The 25,911-nt window shown below is 32.8% G+C and overlaps 2 protein-coding genes across 2 annotated transcripts in view; both read right to left on the reverse strand.

The window, feature by feature from the left end:
- LOC128229521 (multiple epidermal growth factor-like domains protein 10) overlaps positions 1 to 17,172 on the reverse strand; it is a 29,000-nt gene extending 11,828 nt beyond the window's left edge. The window contains exons 1-6 of the mRNA XM_052941348.1: positions 16,976 to 17,172; positions 15,257 to 15,302; positions 9,966 to 10,091; positions 8,562 to 8,690; positions 5,347 to 5,475; positions 1,657 to 1,785 (exon numbers count right to left, since the gene is read on the reverse strand). Of these exons, the coding sequence (XP_052797308.1) occupies positions 1,657 to 1,785; positions 5,347 to 5,475; positions 8,562 to 8,690; positions 9,966 to 10,091; positions 15,257 to 15,302; positions 16,976 to 17,002 (586 nt within the window). The 5' untranslated portion in view covers positions 17,003 to 17,172. The remainder of the gene's footprint in view (positions 1 to 1,656; positions 1,786 to 5,346; positions 5,476 to 8,561; positions 8,691 to 9,965; positions 10,092 to 15,256; positions 15,303 to 16,975) is intronic.
- LOC128229569 (protein white-like) overlaps positions 1 to 25,911 on the reverse strand; it is a 249,223-nt gene that overhangs the window by 78,780 nt on the left and 144,532 nt on the right. The gene's annotated exons all lie outside the window — the stretch shown is intronic.

The following is a 25,911-nucleotide window of genomic DNA, read 5'->3' on the forward strand; positions in this document are numbered from 1 at the left end:
AAAGACAGCTGGTCTATTTCTACTTCACACCGCAATCTACATACGAAACTGTTTTATCAGTGATTTATATAGTACATTTTGTACTCTAAATTCGATCTTTTAGGAAAGTCTTTAGCATTTTTTGACAATGTGTGTTTGTTTCTGTTGACTTATTAGAAATAATGTCTTTTGTAAATAAAACCTGATTAAAATGTTAAAATTGATATATTTTGTGTTGGCAAGTTATACTCGTAGTTATCATCATACTGCAAATAACCTGGCGTTTCACCCTGAAGTGTTAGTATGACACTAAATATGTATGTTTCCAAGGTAAATAACATCAGATAAATAATCAGCAAATTGTTTAACTAAATTTTATAATTAACTACCTTCTACAATAGTAATACCCTCATATCCATTACTCTCTATCATGTATAACGGTGATTCCGTTTTTATTCTTAAGGTAACTGCGAATTTGAGTTTCACGGGCCGAAGCTTTCTTCGGAAACTGTTTTTCAGATCAATGTCAACGCGGCCTAAACATTTGACCTTATGACTTCAAATTAACAGGCGTCATCTGCTGCACATGGATAAACTTGCGTTTGAGTTTCCGTGGCTCACTTAATTTTCTGTTATTGAAACAGATGGAAAAAGTTTTATTTGTGATATGTATCTTTAATGTTTGATTGACTGTATAACAAGTATCCAAGTACAAAAATCATGTCACCCATATGTCAGGTAATTACCGTCCCAAGTATGCATATGTACAGACAAAAACTATACGTTTACGGGATGTTTATTTCTTTGAATAATATACAATTTCTTCCCGATATTGTCATTTTTTGCACATTCCTCAAAAACAACCCTAAAACCGAAAATTTGTGGTCAGATTCAAAATAAATTTCATGATAAGCAATCTTTAACCGTGTATTTAGTTTGCTCCAGATACTTTACTCTCAGGTAAGTAAAAGGTTGAAGAGTGTATCGCCTTTGAGCGACTTTGTCGGAGCTATTTAATATATATTACGTACGGTTTACCTCATGATATTGTAAAACAAAATTCTAAAGCCATACAATCGCTCGCGCAACTAATAAATATAAATGTATACTTTTTAAGTAAACTCCATGGTAATCATGTTAACCCTGTTTACGAATGATCTGTACACTTAAGACTTTGTTTAAGTCACTCATATTGACGAACAGACTGCGACACTAAACCGCCGGCCAACAATATTTATGGTTAAAAGATGGTTACTTTATATTTATATTTTTATTTTAATCATAAAAAGGATGATCCACAAGTGCTAGGTTTGAACTATGTACGGTTAGTATTTTAATGACTGTCTACAGCAACAACAGCAGCAACAACAACCGCTTGACGCATCATTTGAAAGAATTTTCGTAGGTATGCGAATATCTAATATTTTATATCAAATATAGACGAACAAAACGGAAAGAGCACAATAAAATATATTGCATTCACATTGAACCAAAAGCTAAGTTGAAACGTTTTGCGTCCATTTACAAACCGTATTTACCGTCGCAACTACGTAAAGTATATAATGACATACATTTATCGGATTTGTTTGCTTAATAAATTTTAATCAGTATCCTATGTGCACTACATTATTATTCTCATCACCAACAAATAAGTTTAAGTCGACAGATATGACTTACTGCAGGCCGGAGCATTCTCATCTTCAGCCTCTATGCAGTTGGTAATTCCGTTACAAACATTATTCGTGAGGATACACATCCGGGAACTATTGCAATAAAATCCGCCCCTTTGCAGGCATTTATCCATGTCTGTAATAAAAAGGAAAATGGCTGCATCGAATGTCACAAATGTCACAAATGTATGAAATATATTTATGCGATGTAAATAACACAACCAAACACATTGTCAATAGATATATATGATTTTAATGGTCTTAAGTACTTAAATCGTTTTAGAATAACCCCTTTAGCGATGAAACATTTTGTGACAATTACAAACCGTTTAAACCGTCCCAGATGCTAGTTTTTTTTAAATAAAAACATATATTATGTATAGGATTAGTTATGATAAATATATTTCAATCAACCTTAACTGTTTTTAAGATTAACCCTATACTGTTGACATTATTTAAACGTTAAAACAAAAATATATCGTCGAAAATACAGTGACACCTTAAGTTTTAAAATAAAAACATTGTATAATACATTATTTATTTTGCTTCGTATATTTAAAAATCCGTACAATGTACACTGAATAAATATAAGTATTAGAAAGACACATTCGAAAGTCAATGGTGAATAACCATTATTATCAATGCACAAAATAAAAAAGATGCCAATCTTAAATGGCATATGCCGCGTGTCACGGATGAAACCTTTATTATAATAGGTTTGTACGTAATACTGCAAGATTTGGGCATATACAACAAAATGAACGTTATGTTAATCATGGATCATTTTGTAAGATTGTTCTAATTATCGATAAAGAATTCTTGTTTATAAATATTTGTTCATCCCTTTGTTGTGCTCATGATTTCAAGCATATTCATTCTAATCTGACTAAAATCCGATAGGTATTGACTGCGTTAAGTTTATCATTAATATTTTATATAAATAAATCTATGTTTGTAGTTTTACGTGCCTTTTATGTCACACTAGCTAGCTATGATAAGGTCATATTAAACAATAATTGGTCAATCATGAAAGTTTTTGATTAGGTTTAAACATGAAATGCTTCTTTAATATTACGGTTTTTGATAAGAATTTAAAATTCAGGAGGTAGCATAAAAGAAAATCTTATATTGTAATTATTTTAAGTAAAATTTTCGATAATGGTAGTTATTTTTTGCTATTTCTATATATCTTACTGTTATATTCATCATGCATTAAGATATTGCGAATTGTTTTAGGACAAAATAACATATGAATTAGTGTTTGTTTAATGCATATTACGAACCCATACCAGCTATCTCTGTTCTTGATATAAAGATTGTTTAATTATGGCGCCGTATATAATGGAAATGATTTATATAGCTTTATATACGCGTGGTATGTTATATTGTACTGATAAAAACAGTGGTAAGTGAAAGTATTTACTTATGCTATTAAATAGTAAAATATGTTGGAATGAATATAGTCCATGGAGTACAAATGAAAAATAGTAGTTGATATGTGTCATAGTTTGTAGCCGTTCTGGGTAGGGCGAGACTTGCGTCACGTAGACGTCAGGACAAACATGCAAAGATAGCGTGACGCCATTGATATAAAAAAAATGCGGCCGGTCTAACACGAGACTTCCCGTTGACAAAGCCGACTCTACCAAGGAAATATCAAGTAACAGCGCTTTGGTACATCGTACCTGCAGACGGCCGGCACTTGACGATATCGGTCATTGATTTTAATAATACATGTGGTTCTACTTAGTTTAATTAAATTCCATTAAATTATCAATGATTTCATTTTGAGATTTCTTTCTGGAGTAGATAAATCAGCAACAGATATAGTTAAACTTATATTTTAAATATACATTACGATCCAGTGGCGGGTCGCTCAATACCTCCCCCCCTCCATATCAATATGGTATGGGACCACTCCCGGATAATGTGATACGGCCGACACATGGACCTTCAGGGACAATGTCGTAGTAATGCGTATATAATTTGTACTGATGACTACATTATGAGCATACAATGATCGCTGCATAACCATTATCAAGAAATAAACGATGAGAATAGATGACTTACCACAGGCTGGGGGAGATTCTTCTTCCCCGTTTTACACAGTCCTTTTGTCCGTTACATACTAAATAGTTGCTAATGCACTGCATGAAAACGTTACAGAAAAACAAAGCAATTGACCGTTCTAATGTCACAAATGTGTGAAATGAACTTATTCGTTAAACGAAGAATACATGCATTATTATTCGAAATATACGATTTTAATTATTTTGAATTATATAAAGACATTTAAAAAAAAAACATTCAATCCAATGATCATACATACACCCGCACTACTATGTTATTTCCAAGACACATTATGATGGGATTTATTGTTATGAAACGATCATGCTATTTTTTTATAGAATTTAAATGAATGTTATGATTTTTCTGGATACAAATAACTCGCTTTTTATGTTGAATATGGATCACATTAGGTAAAAGTTCACTAGATCAAATGTCCGTCATAAACTCAACAGTTTTCATCCAATTGTACACGTTCGTATTACTAATAATATCTTAGTCACATACGATAATCATATTTTAAATATAAGATGTAATATATACAATTTGTTCAGAACCTTTAAACCTTTGTCAATTTGTTTGCTAGAGATATGCTTCAAACAATTACATCAATGGTACTTAAACCCAATTTTAAATTACTGCCCACTAACAAAACATTTGGTTGCAATGCGGCGTACCGCATTGGTCTGTTGTTTCTTTCATAATTTGAATCCTGTTATTACACTGCGTGGCTTATGGGCAGAAAAATGGAATCCAAGACAAATAATACCTATAGTTCTGCTCCAAACAAAATCCATAAAAATAATAAAACATGTTCTAATTACTTTCCACATACAATACATCCTATTGAAAAATCAGCATTATTAAAATAAAAAATCAGCTAAAATTCAGCGTTCCTCTTTAGCCCTTGTATATAAATTGTCATTTTGAAATGTCCCAAGCACCAGCAACACAACATAAAATAATGATTTATTTCTTTTATACGGAAGCGTGTACCTATGGTCTGTATCACTCAATATCAAAAGGTTTGATACATTAATTGATTTATTGCAATGTTTTAACAGTTTGTATTACATAACATTATGATTATTAGTAGTATTATTATAATTATAAGTATTATATGTTAAGTGGTGTAAGTATTGCGAATCCCGATTAGACGCTATGATGCTGGAACGATATTTACAAAAAATATCAAAATTTAAATTAGCCACAACAGGTAAAATACCAATAGAAATAAAAGTTAAAATGCTATGGTTATTAGTATTATCTCTGTAATCAATGACCTGGCAAATGCTTCATTTGGTGTATGAGTGATAACATTGGCGCAAAATAGATAACATAGCATGAAAATAGTGACCGCGAGCTTGTAGCAATCAATTTAAAAAGGATATATCAATTTTTAACAATTTGTATTACTATCAACGTTTTATCAACATCATGATGTGTAGTAGTAGCATGGTATTATTAGTATTACATGTTAAGTATTATTAGTACTAAATGCCCCGGTTTTTTGCTATGCCGCTGGTCCGACATCTAGTTGTATTTATATTAATATATTTGTATGAGCATACAATAATCGCCGCATAACAATTATCAAGAAATAAAAGATGAAAATACAAACATGACTTACCACAGGTAGGGAAAGATTCATCTTCCCCGTTTACGCAGTTCTTTTCTCCGTCACAAATGTCATATCTCCTGATGCACTGCATGGAAGTGTTACAATAAAAATGACCTTTTTGATGGCATACATCCATGCCTGTAATAACGAAGCAATTGGTCGTTCAAATGTCACAAAAGTGTGAAATGAATTTATTCGTTAGAAGCAGAATACACGCACTATTTTTCGAAATATACGATTTTAACAATTGTTAATTAAATAAAGACATTTAAAATCAAAAACTTTGATTCAATCCAACGATCATACATGAAGCCACACTACTATGGTATTTCAAAGACACATTGTAATGGGATTATTGTTATGAAACGATCATACTACTGCTTATGCACTGCATGGACAGGTTACAGTAAAAACCGCCATTTGTATGGCATATATCCATGTCAGTAATAACGAAGCAATTGGCAGATCGAATGTCACAAATGGGTGAAATATACTTATTACTTAAAAGAAGAATACACGCATTATTATTCGAAATACACGAAATTAACAATTTAGAATTAAACAATGACATTTAAAACAAACATCAATAATCCATTCCAATGACCATACATAAACAGATACTACCATTGTATTTCCAAGACACATTATGATGAGATTTATTGTTATGAAACGATCACACTCTTTTTTTTTTATAAAAAATAAATGAATGTTATGATCTTTCTTAATACAAACAACTTGCGAATATTTAAATATGAATCACCTTAGGTAAAAGTTCACTAGGTAAAATGTCCTTTATAAATTCAGCAGTTGTCATCCAATTGTATTGCAATTTAATGTGGATACCTGTATGCATGTTGCCTTGAACAGTTACAAATATGGGTCAGCCAAGGTCAGCTCTAGGGCACTAGGTCACATTTCTTTAAACAAATCCTTGTCATTAAGTCTACTTTATCTTATCAATTGTTAATTTAAATTGTACACGTTCGTATAACGTATAATATCTTAGTCGCATATGATAATCATATGTGATCGTAAAAAACTATATGTTTTTCTATGACACTCGTGAAATATAATACAATCTTACACTAAACAAACAAATTTTCTGTTTCTTTTATGCTTATTTCCGGAGTTTTATTAGTGTTTTAATTGATTTCTTAATAACCCTCTTTTTGAAAAGGGTGTTATTTACGCCGCTACCCGTTGGGCGCCCCTCACGCAAAATCATAGCTGTCAACTTTTCTACTTCCGGTTTGTTGAGTTAATGTTATCTGCTATTCATTGTTATAGTTTATTATTCGCTCGTTTCTTAGTGCAAAGCTTTAATGAACAGTAATCAATGAAGTTTTATAAGTGTACATATGTTCCATAAAGTAACGAAAACACTTTTATTTTAAGCGGGGCATGGATACATAATCAAATTACTACGCCGCGATTTAATGAATGAAATTCTGAAAGGTCCATTGTGTTAGCAAAATAAATGCGGATAATCATTGGATTTTAAACATTTTTCTTAGTTTTAGAGTGTGTTTTATGATACTTGGATATAAGTCATCTTACTGTCAGAGACCAGTCTGTTTTGCTTGAAGACAGGTCGTTTTCAAGATCATGATGAGGACCACGCTAGTTTGTTAACATATTTTGAGGCGTGGGTGGGGTAAATATATCAGATTATCTGTAAATTGTTGTGTTAATTTTTTCGGGAAGCTTGTTTTATGTATTACAACGACAAACAGAACAAAATACATTTGAACGATGATATAACATTCTTTTTATATTCGAACAGTTGTTTTCGTCTGTAATTTGTTTGGAATGAAAGCAAATGTTCGAACATTCAGATTCAAGATCAAGAAAACATTTGAAAAACGTGATAACCTGAAATAAACGGTAAGTTGTTAATTTCCAAATATATATTTATTTGAATGTATATAATATTTCTTTAAATTTGTCAGTATTTTCTGCTTCAAACTGAAGTGTTCTGTTTTGATCAAAAGGAAGTGACTACAAAGAATTTTAAAAGTAGTTCTGAAAGTTGATATTTTCGCTCCTTATTTTCCAGTGAAAATATCAACTTGATATTTTCACAGTTTCTATTCTAATGATAAAACCCCATTTTTCATCCAAAAGCATAAAAGAAATACAATTTATTCAGAAACTTTAAACCTTTGTCAATTTGTTTTGCTAGAGATATGCCTCAAATAATTACATTAATGATAAGAAAATAAAACCTAAATTAATGCCTACTAACAAAACAATGCGTACCTCATTTCCCTATTGTTTCTTTTATATTTTGAATCCTTCTATTACACTGCGTGGCTTATGGTCATAATAACTGAATCCGAGACAAAAAATTACCAATAGTTCTGCTTCAAACCAAACCCATAAATTGTGATAAAACATGTTCTAATTACTTCCCACTTACAATACATCCTATTGAAAATCAGCATTATCAAAATAAAAACAGCTAAATTTTAGCGTTCCACATTGGCCCTTGTATATAAATTGTCATTTGGAAATGCCCCAAGCACCGACACCACAACGTATAAGACTGATTTAATTCATTTATACCGAGGCGTGGTCCTATGGTTTGTATCACTCAATATAAAAAAGTTGGAAACATTAACTGATTTATTGCAATGTTTGACCAGTTTGTATTACTATCAACATGCTATCAACATTATGATTATAAGTAGCATTATAAGAATGATTAGCATAATATGTTTAGTGGTGTGAGTATTGGGAGCCACGATTAGACGCTATGACGCTGGACAGATATTTACAAAAAATATCAAAATTTAAATTAGCCACAATAGTTAAAATCCAGTAGATATAAAAGTAAAAATGCCATGGTAATTTGTAGTTAGCTCTGTAATCTATGACATTGCAATGCTTTAATTTGTGTATAAGTGTAAACATGGCGAACACGAGATAAAATATCAAAAGAAAAGTGACTGCGATGTTGAAGCAATCAATTTAAAAAGGATAGATAAATTTATTAACAATTTGTAATACTATCAAGATTTTATCATCAATAGGATTAGTAGTAGAAGCATAGTATTATTAGTATAACATGATAAATACTATTAGTACTAAATGCCCCGGTTGTTCGCTTTGCCGCTGGCCCGACATCTAGTCGTATTTATATAAATATATTTGTATGATCATACAATGTTCGCTGCATAATCAAATATCAAGAAGAAAAAGATGAATATACAAAGATGACTTACCACAGGCTGGGGGAGATTCATCTTCCCCGTTTACGCAGTGCTTATATCCGTCGCATACTATATATTGGAGAATGCACTGCATGGAAGCGTTACAATAAAAATGACCATTTTGATGGCATACATCCATGTCTGTAATAACGAAGCAATTGGTCGTTCAAATGTCACAAATGTGTGAAATGAATGTATTCATCAGATGAAGAATACACGCACTATTTTTCGAAATATACGATTTTAACAGTTGATAATTAAATAAAGACATTTGAAGACAAAAGCTTTGATTCAATCCAATGATCATACATGGACCCACACTATTATGGTTTTTCAAAGACACATTATAATGGGATTAATTGTTATGGAACGATCACACTATTGATAATGCACTGCATATACACGTTGCAGAAAAAAAGCCATTTTGATGGCATACATCCACGTCTGTAATAACGAAGCAATTGGAAGATCAAATGTTACAAATGGGTGAAATATACTCATTATTTAGAAGAAGAATACACGCACTATTATCAAAATAAACGTTTTAACAATTTAAAATTATATAAAAACATTTAAAAACAAAATCATTGATACAATCCTATGACCATACATAAACAGACACTACTATGGTATTTTCAAGACACATTATGATGGGATTTATTGTTATGAAACGATCACACTATTTTTTTATAGAAATGAAATGAATGTTATGATCTTTCTGAATACAAATAACGTGCGTATTACTTTGAATATGATTCATCTTAGATAAAAGTTCACTAGATCAAATATCAGTCATAAATTCAGCAGTTGTCATCCAACTGTATTTAAAATTAATTAAAAAAAACAAAAACTTGTATGCATGTTGTTTTGAACAGTTACGAATATGGTTCAGCCAAGGTCAGCCCTAGGGCACTAGGTCAAATTTCTTAAAACAAATCCTTGTCATAAAGACTGACTTATTTTATCAATTGCTAATTTCAATTAAACACGTTTGTATTACGTATACTATCTTAGACACATATAATACTCATGTTAAATATAAGGTGTAATATATTCAATTTGTTCAGAACATTTAACCTTTGTCAATTTATTTTGATAGAGATATGCTTCAAAAAATTACATTAATGGTAGTAATACCAAATTCTAAATTACTGAGCACTACTAAAGAAATTGGTTGCAATACGGCGTACCGCATTGCACTATTGTTGCTTTCATAATTTCAATACTTTAATTACACTGCGTGACTTGTTGTCAGAATAATGGAATCTGAGACAAATAATACATATCGTTCTGCTCGAAACAAAACCCATAAATTGTAATAAACGTTTTTAAATGGCTTCCCACTTAAAATTCATCCTATTGAAAAATCAGAACCATTATCAAGAAATAAAATATGAAAAGACAAGGATGACTTACCACAGGCAGGGGGAGATTCATCTTCCCCGTGTAAACAGTCATTTAATCCGTCACATACGCGATTTTTGCGAATGCAAAACTTGTACTCGTCACAGAAAAAACTATCTTGAGGGCATTCATCCTTATCTGTAATAATGAATCAATTGGCCGCTCAATTCTCACAAATGTGTGAAATGAACTTTTTCGAAGAAAAATACACGCATTATTTTTCAAAATATACGGTTTTAACAATTTAGAATTATATAAAGACATGATCATACATAAACACATACTACTATGGTATTTCCATGAGACATTATAATGGGATTTATTGCTATGAAACGATCACACTATTTCTGTCATATAAATTAATACATGTTACGACATTTTTGAAAGCAAATAAATTGTTTATTTCGTTGAATATGGATCATCTAGATAAAAGTTCACTAGATCAAATATCCGTCATCAAATCCCCAGATTTCATCCAATTGTATTGAAACTTAATTTGGATACCTGTATGCATGTTGTCTTGAACAGTTGAATAAATATGGGTCAGCTAAGGTCAATCTAGGGCACTAGGTTTAATTTCATAAAACAAATCCCTGTCATGAACTCTTTGTTTCGAAATAAACGATTTAAAAAAATATAATTATATTTAGACATTTAAAAACAAATCATTGATTCAAACCAGTGATCATACATTAATTAAATCAATATAATAACTTAAATTATATACATACCATGCATTCCATAACTGAAACGAGACTAACTGAGCTAAAAGGCTGACCAATTGACAATGCAAACTAGAGGAAAACTGCTTAACATTGCTATGTACCTTTATATAACTCAGATTCTAGGTACGATTATAGCATATACTTCCGTAAAGTACACTTTGAAAAAGAAATGGATTGTGACGAGATGATGGAGAAAAGTTTAAGGTGTATAAAATTGTTTACCGTTAATCTACAGCTAATTGTCTTACAATATAAGGAAACATTTGATGTTACGAACATTTTCATTGAACAACACCCGATTTTAGTTAGCATATCCGTTTTTGGTACTCTATTTTGCTGTTTATTGCGGTAAAACACATAAAACAATTAAAGTGTGAGAAATTTATTTCCTAAATTGATTTCTCCCGTTGGCCACCAAATGGAATTAAGGTCCCCATCGGGAGTTTGGCAAACTTCAATTGGATATTTTCCATATCAGGCGAAACTTAGGGAAAAATCCAATATTTGGAAAAAAACACATTTGACTTTGGAACAGAAAATAATATTTCTACATATGTTTTCAGTACTAGATTATAAAACATGTTTTTTTCTAAAATTCCAATTTTGTCAAAGGATATTTCTATAGCCAATTATTATCGAAAATAATAATATTAGCCACTAATTAGACATTACAGAAGTTGGGGACCACAGAAGTTTGAGATAACAGCTATAGAAGCATAATAAAGTATAACAGCTGGAGGGGGAAATAAAGTTGGGATGTATAAATGTCCACATAATATTCATTATTAATTGTATAATGTAGATTAATCAAGTAAATAACAATGTTAGATGTAACCTTTTTTCGCATCTACCGTCGGCATTTTCACTTGTGAGCAATCAAAAGCAATTTCAACATCATTATCAATAACTCCGTCTGATGTTTGTTCTAAATATACATATTCTGAAAACTGTTTAAACCAAATGCATATTTCACCTAGAAATTTGAAAAAAAGAAAGAATCAGACCACTCGCTTAAATGTTTCAATTCTTCATTAACCTCACTTAGTTTAAAGGTTATAGCATACTGAATGTTTGTATTCTTTAGACATATCGGTCAAGGATAACCCGTGAAAGTGCAAGCACTTATATTTATATGAACAACTACGGAAACAAGCTCAGTAGCCAAAAATATATACGTAAACCCCCTTTTTTACCAACATGGTCCATTGCCTTTGGTAAAGGGACAACGTGAGGAGGATACAATGATGGGATTCAAGGAAGTCCTTAGCTATTTTCGAAGAGACTTTATGGTTCTTTTAAATGCTCAGTGGTAAGTACCAATACACTTCGTACAACTTTTGTGGGTTTAACAAGTTCTGAGTACTACACTTTTCCAAACACTACCCTTTTAAAACCAAACATCAGGCAAGGGAGCTACTTTTATTAACTTTTTTCGGTATGACGCAGTCAGGGAACGAACCCAAACCACACGCTCCCTAGGCGGGCGCCTTAGCCAAGACACGGAGAAGGTATTAATGCATATAATCATTAGCGGATTCTGAAATATGTTTTTTTTAATCAAATGCATCATTGTTTAGGGAGGGGGCACTTTTTTAAAAATCAAATCTATATTGAGGATGGGACGAGTTTCAAATGGCTGTTAACTTTAGTAACAACCCTTCATACGTCCATTTCTGGATTTGCCCCCTGGTACTTGTAATTAGATTGTTGAGTAATACTAACATAGTACATTGAATGTTAAAGGGTATTTTTGACATCAAAATTAAGCGTTTTAGGTGCAATTTGAATGAATTCTGTTTACAGCGTTTAAGCTATGTGACAAACAGTGCATCTGCCAAAACTTGGCCATTTAAAAGGACTCGCGTATGTTTTTGGATAATTAATCGTACAACGTCTGAAAACACATATAATATAATCATTTACTCTTTGTTAGCAAAATGAAAGAAAAAAATACAATTAAAGTTTCAATAAACAACAGTGTTTTAGTCGGGGGCAAACCCACGCCGGAACAGTACAGAAAAAAATAAAAAATCGAACGCTTATTCACTGGTCAAACAGAGACCCAAACTAATGTGATGAATATTTAAACCGTTATTGAAAATATTGGTAGCATCACTTGACAATAATCCTGTTACCTCATTTTGATAAATCACTATAGTCTAGCATTTAAAAAGTGTGGACTTCAAAGACAAGTTTGAGCATATATCAACATTTGTTGAGGGGTAACAGCCATCAATATTTTAGCTTTAACACTTCTTATTTGCCTAACTTTTTGCCGTTAGAAAAAAACAACAACTTCAGTAAAAAGTGCATTTTAATCATTTTCGATTCGCTTATATGTCATAACAATTAAGCCAATCAGATCCCCTTTAAGCACTGATGAAAACGGCTGGAGGTTTTACATACTTTGGGAGATTCTTAATATGTAAATCTCTAATAAATCTGCCAATTTTAATCCAACATGTAAACAGCTTACACATAACGTATTCTATGTATAATATTGCATTTCATTTCTAAAAGGATAAAGCCAGTTTAATTGAGTTAAAAAAGTGTATGAAAAAGTGCAATTTCCGCGGAAAGGGAAAAACATGCAATAATGCACGTTCTTCTCTCTCCGCGGAAATTGCACTTTGTTCATACTCTGTGAAACTATGTGTAAAGTTGATATTTTCTTATAAATTGGACATACTTTAACAATGATTGTATTTGATAGGATAGATTGCCGAATTTGAATTGATTAACACTTCTAAATAAAAGTGGAAATTGGTCCGCATGTATTATACTCAAGAATATTTGTTATAACCCGGATAAGTACAAAATCCTCGTGTTCAACGAAACAAATAAATCTCCCATATGACTAGGGTTTTGAATTTGGATTTGACAAGATCAACGAATGTGACAGCTATACCCACTTGAGAGTAATAACAGACTTTTTTTTTGTCGAAACAAGCAATGTGCGAAGTGCGTAATAAATTATGAAGAACGAACTTGAATGTGCTAAATGTTGAGTTACAGTAACAGTAGTATTAGTAGTAGTGGTAGTAGTAGTAGTAGTAGTAGTAGTAGTAGTAGTAGTAGTAGTAGTAGTAGTAGTAGTTGTAGTAGTAGTTGTAGTAGTAGTAGTAGTAGTAGTAGTAGTAGTAGTAGTAGTAGTAGTAGTAGTAGTAGTAGTAGTAGTAGTAGTTGTAGCAATAGAAGTAGTAGTAGTAGTAAAAGTAGTAGTAGTAGTAGTAGTAGGAGGAGGAGTAGTAGGTCATGTTTGCTGTTTTTGAATTATTTTCAATGACGGGTATACATCGGGTTTAGCCTTTGAGTCCTGGTCTTGATTCAGCAATTTAAAAACTGAATGCCACTGTTTACTGGAATATGTCTATTATAAAGTAGTAAATAATGAACTTGTGTCCAATTATTTATATGATATACAAATGAAAACCAGGTCCTTCATAGGCATAAATTGCTTGGTAACCCCTCCTAAATGAAACAAATATTCATGAATGAAACATTTTTAGTGTGTCAAAAATAGAGTTTCTGCATTTACCTACGTAACTTCGTCTTGCCGTTACCTGTATATATTCCATTTTGAAAAAAAACCTTTCTGATCAAATATTGAGCTATATTGACGATTGGAAATGTATATGTAACTCGGGTATTTGCGTACAAATTTGCATTGGTTGGCGTCGGTCAGACCCCGCATTGAACATTAATTCTATATTTACCGGCCTGATCGTGCCGTATATGAGCAATGAATGACAAATAGTTCTGGTTCCCAGTCGCTAAACATAAATGTTGATAATCATCATAATGATACCCGCAAATAGAAGAAATAGTCCCTTTCTCAAATGATCCGTAAAAGGACTTAAACGTCTTCAAACTCAAAAAAAATATGTGATTGCTATGAAAGTGTATGGTATGAAAACAGGTAATTAAGATATTGTCTTACAAATGAATTGCAATTATAACAGTCAATATCTCAGATCTGGGCATTAGCGTTTTGGTTAAAAGGATTGCTACATATTTGCCTATGTAAGTCAATGCAAAATAAGTGACATACAGGACAGGCCAGAACAGGTGCTTTATTTGAACGTTTAAGGGCCCTTTGACAATAAAAATTGCCAAATAACTTAGCTCTTGACCATGCAGCTGTTGCGAAAAAATACTTTAAATATAAGTAGTTCCTCCCTCTGGTGGCCTTGTTCTAAACAAACTTACTTTACTTGAATAAATTTGGTAAATAGTCACACAAGAAACCGTTTTTGAGAGGTATCTGACAAAATGTTTTTTTTAAGTTGTTCAAACAATCATATTGTGATCACTATCACCGCCCAACTGGCAGCCATTATGCTTACGCACCAACATAAATGAAATTAATATTCCAATCAAGATATTTTGCAATATGTATATCGGTACCAGGAGAATATTTTCAAAAACATCTACCCCAGCCACCAGGCGACCATGTTCTTTTTATTACGAAACAACATTGCTTGAAGGAATTTGGACGGATGACGGACAGTGAATAGTCATAATAACTCACCCTTGAACATTTTTCGTTTAGATGAGCTAAGAAAGAACTTTATTTACCTGATACAAATTCCATTGTCTGCAATATCCATGGAAATAGAAATGCCTTCAACAGAAAAAAACAACATTTGTGACATAACTATATAAACCAATCAACCCAGTGATGCAGTAAAACCTTACATCGATATCAACAAAGGTATTGCAATCAAGTTGAAACACGTTTGATGGATCACGAGTGAAACAAAAGCCTATTTAGCATTGTCTAATGCAAATGGGTTAAAGAAATAGACAAAACCTAAATAATCCTGACAGATATGTAACTTGAGAAAATAGTTTTTAACGAAGGCCCTTATGTTTATTATACTTTCTGTGTTAATTCGTTCTAGATTACTGGAAACATTTTTATTATTTAGCCAGACATATTGTTTATTACAAACATATATATGTAGAAACACCTGTGATACAATCTATGTTCAAATGCTACTCATACGACATATGGACAATTGACGCTGCTATGGACTTGGAAATGATCTGACTTGATATTTTTACAATGTGGGCGTTTTCGTCTAAAATGGTATTTACAGTTATTTTTGTCAATTTTATTGTGTAAGACAGAAGAGGCTTAAAATAACTGAATCTTGAAGCTATCTTTATTAGACGATTTCAAAAGACTCCCGTATGTATGTACAAAACAATTAATGTTTTGTAAGGATGTATTGCTCAACACATCTTTTAAAACCATCGTTTTAATTTTTCGTTTAAGGCTTAGTGATGGAAAAAGTACTGATACAAAATAAAACGTTATCTTCATTTTTGAAGGAATTGTAATTGTGTTGCAATTGGGGAACAATGCAACGAGGTGAAATAAACAATTTTCAAAATAATGTTTGAATCCAGTTATAAAATATGTTGGTATTCAATTGAAAACGTGCCCTGTGTTGATGATTTTTTTTTTTTCGTTAAACGGCGTCCAAATTTGAGATTATACGGAAAATAGGCATGTGATTTAGATTACTTTAAACAGTAACAAACACAGGCAAACACAAACATTCAAAACGTATTTATTTAACCTTAATACTATAACAATGTATTTTCGAGGTACAGGAACATAGGTGGGTTTGATTTCAGTCAAGACAAATGTTGTTTGAAAGTGTTCATTTCATGAACATCTAGAAGTGTTTGCTAATGCTAAGATTTGGTGACTGTGCAATCAAAATGTCGATTTCACATTATTCCTAACATTGTAAACATTAAGCCTTGAACAAAATGCACTAGGGCATTGCATTTCCGAATAAAGTAACTGTTGTTTAGGGAACGCCAAGCAATTACATGCAACTCATTGTTTTGAAGGATCCTTCCATACTTTTCCGCTTAAATATTTCCGTTTTTTTCTCACCAAAGCACATCTACCATGCCAAAAGAACACAGCCAAAAATCACAACTTTGCAAGGCCAGTTGTTTTATTCCCTCTCAGTCTAAATGATATTATCTTTAAAGTTCTTATTAAACAGAGGAAACTGTACTATAAGGCTTCCTAAAATTTATTTAATTTCTGGCATTATTGGTGCATTTGTATACATTCACATGGCAACATATGTTTGTCTCTCTTCTCAATGACGAATTCAAACCCAAAACAAAAACTAACAAAAAGTAATATGTTTCCATTGATTTAATATCGTCATACTTTCAAAAAATCAACATATTTATATTATCTTACAGAAACTGTATTAACGAAATAAATAATATCTTAAATGTAATAATCTATTTTATAAAACTTACAACGAGAAATATATGTATCCAAGCCATCGTGACGAATTAATTTCACTGGTCCTGTCAGGCTTAAAACTATGTTATTTTAAATTTATTACAGCAAATTAGGAACCAACAGAACGAACTCAAGCCGTTAACTGCAAGAGTGACTACAGAAAATATCTAAAATAACAATGAAACAATGAAAGTTAAAGGATGCACTCGCCTAGCGTTTGCGTCCGTGTTTCAATGCAGATTGTTGGTCGGTTTATCATGCACGCATACGAAATAACTGCAGTGATCTCAATTCAGACTTGTTTAATAATCACATTAGAGACTATCCGTTATGTGGTCACTGTAATACTGAAGAAAATGCCGAACATTACTTCTTTAACTGCTCACTATTTAAAGTCGAAAGCCAGAGACTTTTTCGTAGCACTAGACATTTCATCTTCTGAGCACTAACAAACTACTTTACGGATCTTCTAACCTCTCTAATGATGATAATGTTGTAATATTTTCGGAAGTGCATCACTATATAAAGTACAGTAATCGCTTCTTAGACACTCCACAGTAAGCACAAGGAGCACTCCACCTCTCTCATCTTTCACTTTTTCTCTCTTGATTTCTCTAGCTCTCTCTCTTCAATCTTATTTCTTACACTTAGCTAAACTTCTATTTTATCAGTTATTATTTATTGCATTATATGATTTATTAATTAGAAATATTTTGTATCGTAGTTATTTGACACATTATTCTTATTCCTTTGTATATGAACATTACATAAATGCATGAAATATTACATTTGGTTTCATAGTTTATGTGACAACGCAATCGTTTTTGCTTTTCATGTGACATTTTGGGAAATGGCCGTAACTGATGTTGGTAAAACTCGTGGCCCAATCCCTTTGAATGCCCTTTTTATATGAACGTAAGCTTTTGTTACATTGCACTGTTTCTGTTTCTTTGTTGTTATCATCATCATATAATGTGTAAATGTATCGTCATGCAATAAAATATGTTTAAAATGCAGATTGTTAAGCGTAATCTGAGTTTCAGACTAAAATTATAACTTACGTTGTTAATTGACTATGGTATAAGTGCAATGATAAGTAACCACAGTTTTAGTAGACGCTATTCTCATTGTTATATCAAATGCATTGTATTAAAACAAAAGAAAAAGAATACTGGTATGCAAGTACATAAATTTTGTCATGTGAAAACGAATGATTATCGATTATATGATGCCACTTATTCTAAGTTTAAAACATTTTGTCACATGATAAAACAGTATTTTAGCGCACTGTTTCAGATTGAAAATAATCATTTGTACAAATATGTTTTTTTTTAAGTATTTACATTATCAATGCGTTTCTATAAGATCAGGTCGCCTGAGAAGGTGTGGACACAAATATCAATGACCTCGTGTACAGACAAAAGTCAACCAAGGAATGGTATGATATTGTTTATTAAACTGTATTCTGTCAATTAAAAATGAAAGTTTGTCTTGCATTTGAATAGCAGTTTACATATTTTAATTGTTAACGTTTGCCTTCGGATAGAGTTAAAAAACGTTACTCGAGCCCGTGGATCCAAAAAAAAATATCATTCCAAATTGCCAAAATAAACTCAGAAGTTAAGTAATGTGGCAGTGAGAAGTAGTTTGTACGAAAGCCTTTACTGAAGTTAAACTATCACAACTAACGTTGCAGATTGTTGAACGTTTCAAGGTTATTGCATGTTGCGTTTTTGTAGGTCATAATACATAATTTGAAAAATACCAACAAAGAACACATTCTTATTTTGACAGAATATAGTCACACATTCGGCAGATACAGACTTTTCTACTAAAACCTGTTTGTAACCTCATCTGTTGAACTCTTTATTGGTTATAGGACTCCGTTCCGTATTTAACGTATTTGAACTAATTTTCCAATATTATATTATTTCAATGAATGTTCAAATAATTGATTGTCAGAGGAAACAGTAATAGGGTCTGATTAAGGGTCGGCAGCGATGCAAAAGTCGATTGAGGGACCAACATTTTAGATTTAAAAAAATCAACTTCTATTTAGTTTTGCAAGCATGACTCATATATCCGATACGAGATGAAAAGCTGTAGTAGTAGAGCATTTTTTACGATAAAGTATTCTATCAGATTTCCAATTAAAAAATATTTACGCTTTCCTGATATGTCTTAATACAAAAGAATATGTTTGTGAGAATTGATCGGAACGTTGTTGGCGTTGTTGAATAAGTAGTCTAGGGGCATTTTGACATAAAAACGAAGTACTAATGTCGACAGACATTTCTGTAATAATGTGTATGCTTTTTGATCCAAAATCTGTTAAAAATAATTGTAAAATTTGTTGAACTCCTTACTAACCCAAAACATGTCACCAAGAATTATAGTTCAGCCCCTAAAAAGATCGTTCCTCAAACTAAATAAAACATGTCTTTTTTAAACGTTTCAGTTTTTAACCCACTTTTGCATCGCCACCGGCCCTTAAGATAGAATGTGCCTATGAGCGAATTTTCAAGTTAATGTCTGAAAATTAGTATACGAATAGAATCGCATATGCCTAGTTAGGGAAAGTTTTTTTTTTCTTTTTCAATATTCGGACCAGTTTTGAAACTACGAGTCTTCAAATTATGCCACTGGCGTCAATTTTGAGACGTCTGTCATATTTTTGCGTTCCAGCTTCAATTAACCGATATTTTCATGAATTCTTCGTTTATCGCTATGACATTTAAACCTCAAGTGCGTCTTGTGAAAACGTACACGCACATATATTTTTCGTTCTCTTGTTTTACGTTTAATATTTTAAATTCGTCTATAACGTCATTTTTCGCGGGAAAAACTGCGTCGTGTTTCGCCAAAAAAAGTGCGTCTTTCTTTAATTTTTGAACATGCTCGTTTATTTTTTTTATTTTTTTAAAAACATGTATTCAATGTTTTATTACAAATCGCCTGATATCAAGAAAAGTGTACCTTACCGACTTCGTTTTTGCGCAGTATCAAATAATCTAACCCCTATACCTGTTTTTTTACGTATTGTATCTAAACGTTTAGCATGACGTTAATCGAACTTTGGCTTTTGATAATTAAATGAAAATATTAGAAATCTTAGAGTGGCTGTTAAGTTTAATGTTAGGGATATCTGTTATTCTTGTTGTACAAATTATCTAATACCACACAAGACGGGCGTTGAATTACCAGCTTTATAAATCAACGGATGACTTAAATATGGCGGCTATTTTAATGAGAGGTTTTCTAAATTATTAAGCAATCTCATTTGCCGAATTATAATATTTTGATAATACACATCAATAATTGTTCAAGTCATGGGATTATAGTGATAAGTGCTGTGTTTTCATATATTCACCTACAGTGATAACACAACAACAAACAGTTCTACTACTTTTTTACTTTTTTAGTTATTTTCTTTTATAAGTATCAGTAGAGATCTGCAGTTATAAGGCTCTAAACTAAGCATAGTAAATCCACTTATTCCATTCACAAACTATAACTTAACACCAAAATATGATAATCGACAGAAATCTGCATTGCAATAAGCAAAAACGGATCCAGGCACAAGAGGGGGTGCAACAGTCCCCCCCCTTCAAATTAATATTATTGACTAAGTTTGGTAGTGGCACCCACACAAACTCTCACACACAGTGAACTCTTGAACAACTTCCAACGAGGGTCATTTGTTATGCAACGGTTGGGGGAGGGTTGGGGATGTTCAAGTCTTAACGAATTTAAAATATTAACGAAGAAGTAACTGAGGTTTGTGCAGCCGCTAGGGAAAAGGAAATTGTTTATTTGTGGTATGTTCCTGAAAGACTAGAGAATAAAAATGAAAAAAAAATCCGCATTAGGCGAATAATGCACATTGATAACACATGTTGCATATATCTGTAAAAGTTCAATTTCAAAGATAAACAAATTAATTATTTACAACTAATATCTTTATAAGCGCCAACATATTTTGATTTGCCTTAGAGATACACATTATTGTTTTCTTTCAAATGTTGTGACAGTGTCCAATTAGTTGGCAATTGCTCCATGATAATTATAATTTTGGAGCTCATTTATTGAAAATTTCAAACTAACTAAGATTATTTTGAAAGGGAAACATGCGCAAAAATTGCAAAAGATGCATATGTCGTTAACAATGCGATACATCAGTTATTAAGATGCAATGCATCGTACACAACGATATAAATTTTATGCAAGTTTTTGAAAATTTTCTTTTTCTTGCAATTGTTTATCTGGGTATAGTCCATTTAAGGCAAATGTTTTCAATATTGGTGAGAAGTTTTGCCTTGGTCAATATTCGAAAAGCTTTGTCATCTAGGAGAAACATTTTTGTGGGCGAAATTTGTTTTCTTCATCCGATCATTGTCAAACTTGATCAGTCGAAACGGCAGTGTACGCGGGTAATTTATGTAGGACCATCATCACGTTCTTTTAATATTATACATGTGTTAAAACAAATATGAGAAAAGATGTTGTTCATGTATGATAAAAGCAAAGCTTTCATTTTGGTACTGCTTTATTGTATGCCAATATGCGTACAACACAAAGAACACATAAATACTGTTAGTAACCTGTTTTTAAAATCCAGTGCTTTCAAATCCATTCTTTTGTCAAAATCTTGGATTAAAATCCTTGTCAAAATCCCCTAAACCCTAAGAACCCTTAAATCATACAAAATGACGAAATGATAGTGTATAAGTGCTTATTATTTTTATTGTTGAGATATAAGTGGTTTTAATACGATTTTCTATACAGACAATATGAGTCTCACTTATATTTGACCTTCGTTGTGACCTAATATATCATGTTTGAAGTTAGAGCAAGATATATTTAAAATTTATAAATATATAGTATTAAAAGATTTTATCTAAGTTTTCACTTTAAAGTACGAATTTGAATCACTGGTAATCTAGGAGTATTCCCATCAGAAATCATCGCACCTCTTAGAGGAGTAGATGGTTTAAAGATGTTATTTGGTTGATTGCTTATGACCAATTGTCACATGTTTATATGGCAAAATGCTAAGCCAACATCAAATATTATGCGAATATGGGACATTCATTTCCAATAACGCACCCCAACAATAACGAGAACTGCAATTGTGTTATTTGCGTTGCAATCATTTTAAAAAAAGTTAGCTCAATTTTATTTAAACAATATACGCTGCATTTGATGCATCAATTTTAACCAGTAAACAGGAGACGAATTCATTATATTTTGAACCCAAAACAACACACAAAAAAACAACGCTTTTCAGTTAAAACTAATTAATGAATTAAATAACAGACAGGCGGACTAACGGCAGAATGACCAAACGTTTGAACGAAAGGACGAATGAACGAAAATACGATAGAGCAAATGCTTGCACGAACAAACGGAAGGCCGAAAGATAAAAAAATATGAAAAACAAAACAAAATGAAGATCACGCTCCATGCTCAGTCGATTTTTTAAATATGCCTGCAAAAATGAATTATTTTTTTTCCGGCATCAATAAATCCCTACGTATGTGATATGTTTATAATAATTTCCTTCTCACAAATTATTTCCTTTCATAATTGTTAGCTGGTATGACTGACATTTGAACACTATTCTATGCGGTTTGGAGGAAGTTTATGATTTTATTCAATTGATGGACTAAGTTTCGATTTTTGTAGGAAAGAATAATATGTTGTATTGTTGCTGTCTTTCGACATACAAATCATTTTATTCTGTTCTAGAACATTGTACTTTGTGCTCTGTTCAGTATAACATACATGATCAGTTATAACATACTGCTAGTAACGTATGAAGTATGGGATTTTAATTTTTCTTAACATCGTAAATAGATAAAGCAGCATCAAGCGTGATATTTTAAAGATGATCTGAGACATACACATGAACATCCGAACTAAGAAAAGAAACATTTATTTTGAGAAATTCGAAAAAAGACTCCCTTGAAACGAAGTGAATGAACACACGTCTGTGAAAAGTCGATCTTGAATCTGTCTCGACAGGTATTGATTTCAGCTCATAGTACGCGTTGTTGTTAAACTTTCAACAGAAACTAAATTAAAAAGTAATTTTAAACGTTAAATAAATGTCGTCATCATAATTGTGGAAAACAGTGACACCGAAGTTTAAACTTTAAACATATTCCAACTTAACATATTGTAACTTGAAAATGAAACTTAACTAGTCGTATATGTTTGCATTAACAATGGATGGATTACCTTAACCTTAAGGCTGCTGAGCTTTTTGTTGTTTACACATTATATATTTAACAACGATTGTGAACAAAGTTATGATAGTTTACACTAAGTCACTCTCGTTGGCACAATGTTGCGCGAGAGTGTGGTCTTGTGTTGTGGTGGAAACCGGAGTATCCTTAGAAAACCCACTTGTCTAGCTTAGTGACCACTTATCAAACTCACATGCGCCCAGGCCGGGAATCGAACCTTGTAGAGAAGCCAGAGCGCTAACCACTGAGCTAACCGGACAACCGAATAAAGTTTTCCAATACAAAGTACAAAAAAACGTTAAAGAAAGAATATCCAACACATCCCCATGGGCCTTATATAAGTCCGCACTTTAACTCACCAGTGTCACTGACGACGTTCACTAAGTAGCGTACGGCATAAGTGAATAGCGTTACACGCTAGTTCGTGAACTGATAAATTCCGCACATCTAGCTACCGTTAAGATATGGACATTCATGCTTGGACGAGAGCTGTGTCAAAAGGGAAACTCATTCAAACAGGCTACTATGCAATATAAACACAATCACTGAGACTAAACATATGCAATGTAAATACTGATTCATTAATACCATAAAAAAAACTTGAACAAGCATAGCAGACTGAATCCTTGTGAAAACGTAAATACTTATGCGACAAGCTACAGAAACAAGCTCAGTAGCAAAAAGTTTAAACATAAACCCTGTTTAATAGCACTGGGTAAACGCCAAAGATATAGAACATAAAGTCACAAGCAAGAAACATAGAAGAACACCACAAAACTCCACAAACAGCATAGTGCATACATACTATATTTACAAAAAACAGGTATATTTATCAAGGATTGTTTGGTACCGCCTTGGAACGGTCAGTAAAATAAAAATGTACTGGAGGTTTTAACCAGTTTGTGTGCACAACATTACTGTTATCCAAATAATAATAATGACAATGGTAAGATAGAAAAAGCCAACCAATATGAAACAGCCTCATTACCACCCACACTCACAACCAAAGCAAAGTATGCTCAGTATAAAAATATGGTTTACCTTAACAGCATGACTACTTTCTTACCACAACTAAATACCACCAAATAGGTCATCACATTTTCATCACCACTGCCATTTAGTTACACCATCTCCGACTGATTCTTCAACATAAAAATTCAACATCTCTGACGGGTACAGCCACCTTTGATTTCATATCTCTGACGCAAAATGTCACATATGGTTTGTGATTTTGTGTTCTATGTCTTTGGCGTTTGATCAGTGCCACTAAACCGGGATTATGTTTTAACGTTTTGCTACTGAGCTTGTTTCTGTAGCTTTTTGCATTAATATTCCAATCTTTGACTAAAGTTGCAACCTTTGATTTCATCATCTCTGGCGGAAACTGTCACATATAGTTTCATAATGTGTTTATGGTACTGCTACCAATGGTTCCACCATCTCTAGCTAATATTACGTCCTACGGGTAAGCCATTTCAGACTGATGCTGATAACAATCTGTGGCTGATACTGTCACCTGTGGGTTCACCAGGTATGATTGATACGGGCATTTACTGAAATTGACAACGATGGCTTCACCATCTCTGACTGATATTGCATCCTATGGTTAAGCCATTCAGACTGGAAGTGTAGTGTTCGTCTTCATCATCTCTGACTGATACGTTCACCTATGGTTCCACCATCTGTTACTGACACTGGTATTTACTGAAATTGACACCTGTGGTTTGACCATATTTGACTGATACAGCATCTAATGGTTAAACCATCTCAGATTTAAACTTTATCCTTCGTTTTCTTCATCTCTGACTGATACGGTCACCTATGGCTTCACCAGCTCTGACTAATAGTACATCAAACGGTTTTACTTTCTCTGACTGAAACAGCACCCATATCAGCCATATCAGACTGAAAGTGTATTATTCGTCTTCACCATCTCTGACTGATACGGTCACACATGGCGTCACTACCTCTGACTGATACGGTCACCTATGGCTTGAGCATCTCTGACTGATTCGGACAACTATGGCTTCACCAACTCTGACTGATACGGTCATCTAAGGCTTCAACCATCTCTGACTGATACGGTCACCTATGGCTTCACCATCTCTGACTGATACAATCGTCTAAGGCCTCACCATCTCTGACTGTTACGGTCACATATGGCTTCACCATCTCTGACTGATACGGTCACATATGGCTTCACCATCTCTGACTGATACGGCCACCTATGGCTTCATTATATCTGACTGATACTGCAATAAACGGCTTCACCATCACTGACTGATACTGCAACAAACGGCTTCACCATCACTGACTAATACTGCAACAAACGGCTTCACCATCTCTGACTGATACGGTCACCTATGGCTTCACCATCTCTGACTGGTACGGTCATCTATGGCTTCACCATCTCTGACTGATACGGTCACCTATGGCTTCAAAATCTCTGACTGATACTGCAATAAATGGCTTCACTATCTCTGACTGATACTGCATCCTATGACTAATATTGTATTTTACGTCTTCACCATCGCCTCTGACTGATACGATCACCTGTGGCTTCACCATCTCTGACTGATACTGCAACAAACGTTTTCACCATCTCTGACTGATACTGCATCCTACGATTAAGCCATCATAGACTTAAGTTGTATTCTACGTCTTTACCATCGTCTCTTACTGATACGGTCAGCTATGGCTTC

Source organism: Mya arenaria, chromosome 1 (genome assembly GCF_026914265.1).
Source record: "Mya arenaria isolate MELC-2E11 chromosome 1, ASM2691426v1".
NCBI lineage: Eukaryota > Metazoa > Mollusca > Bivalvia > Myida > Myidae > Mya > Mya arenaria.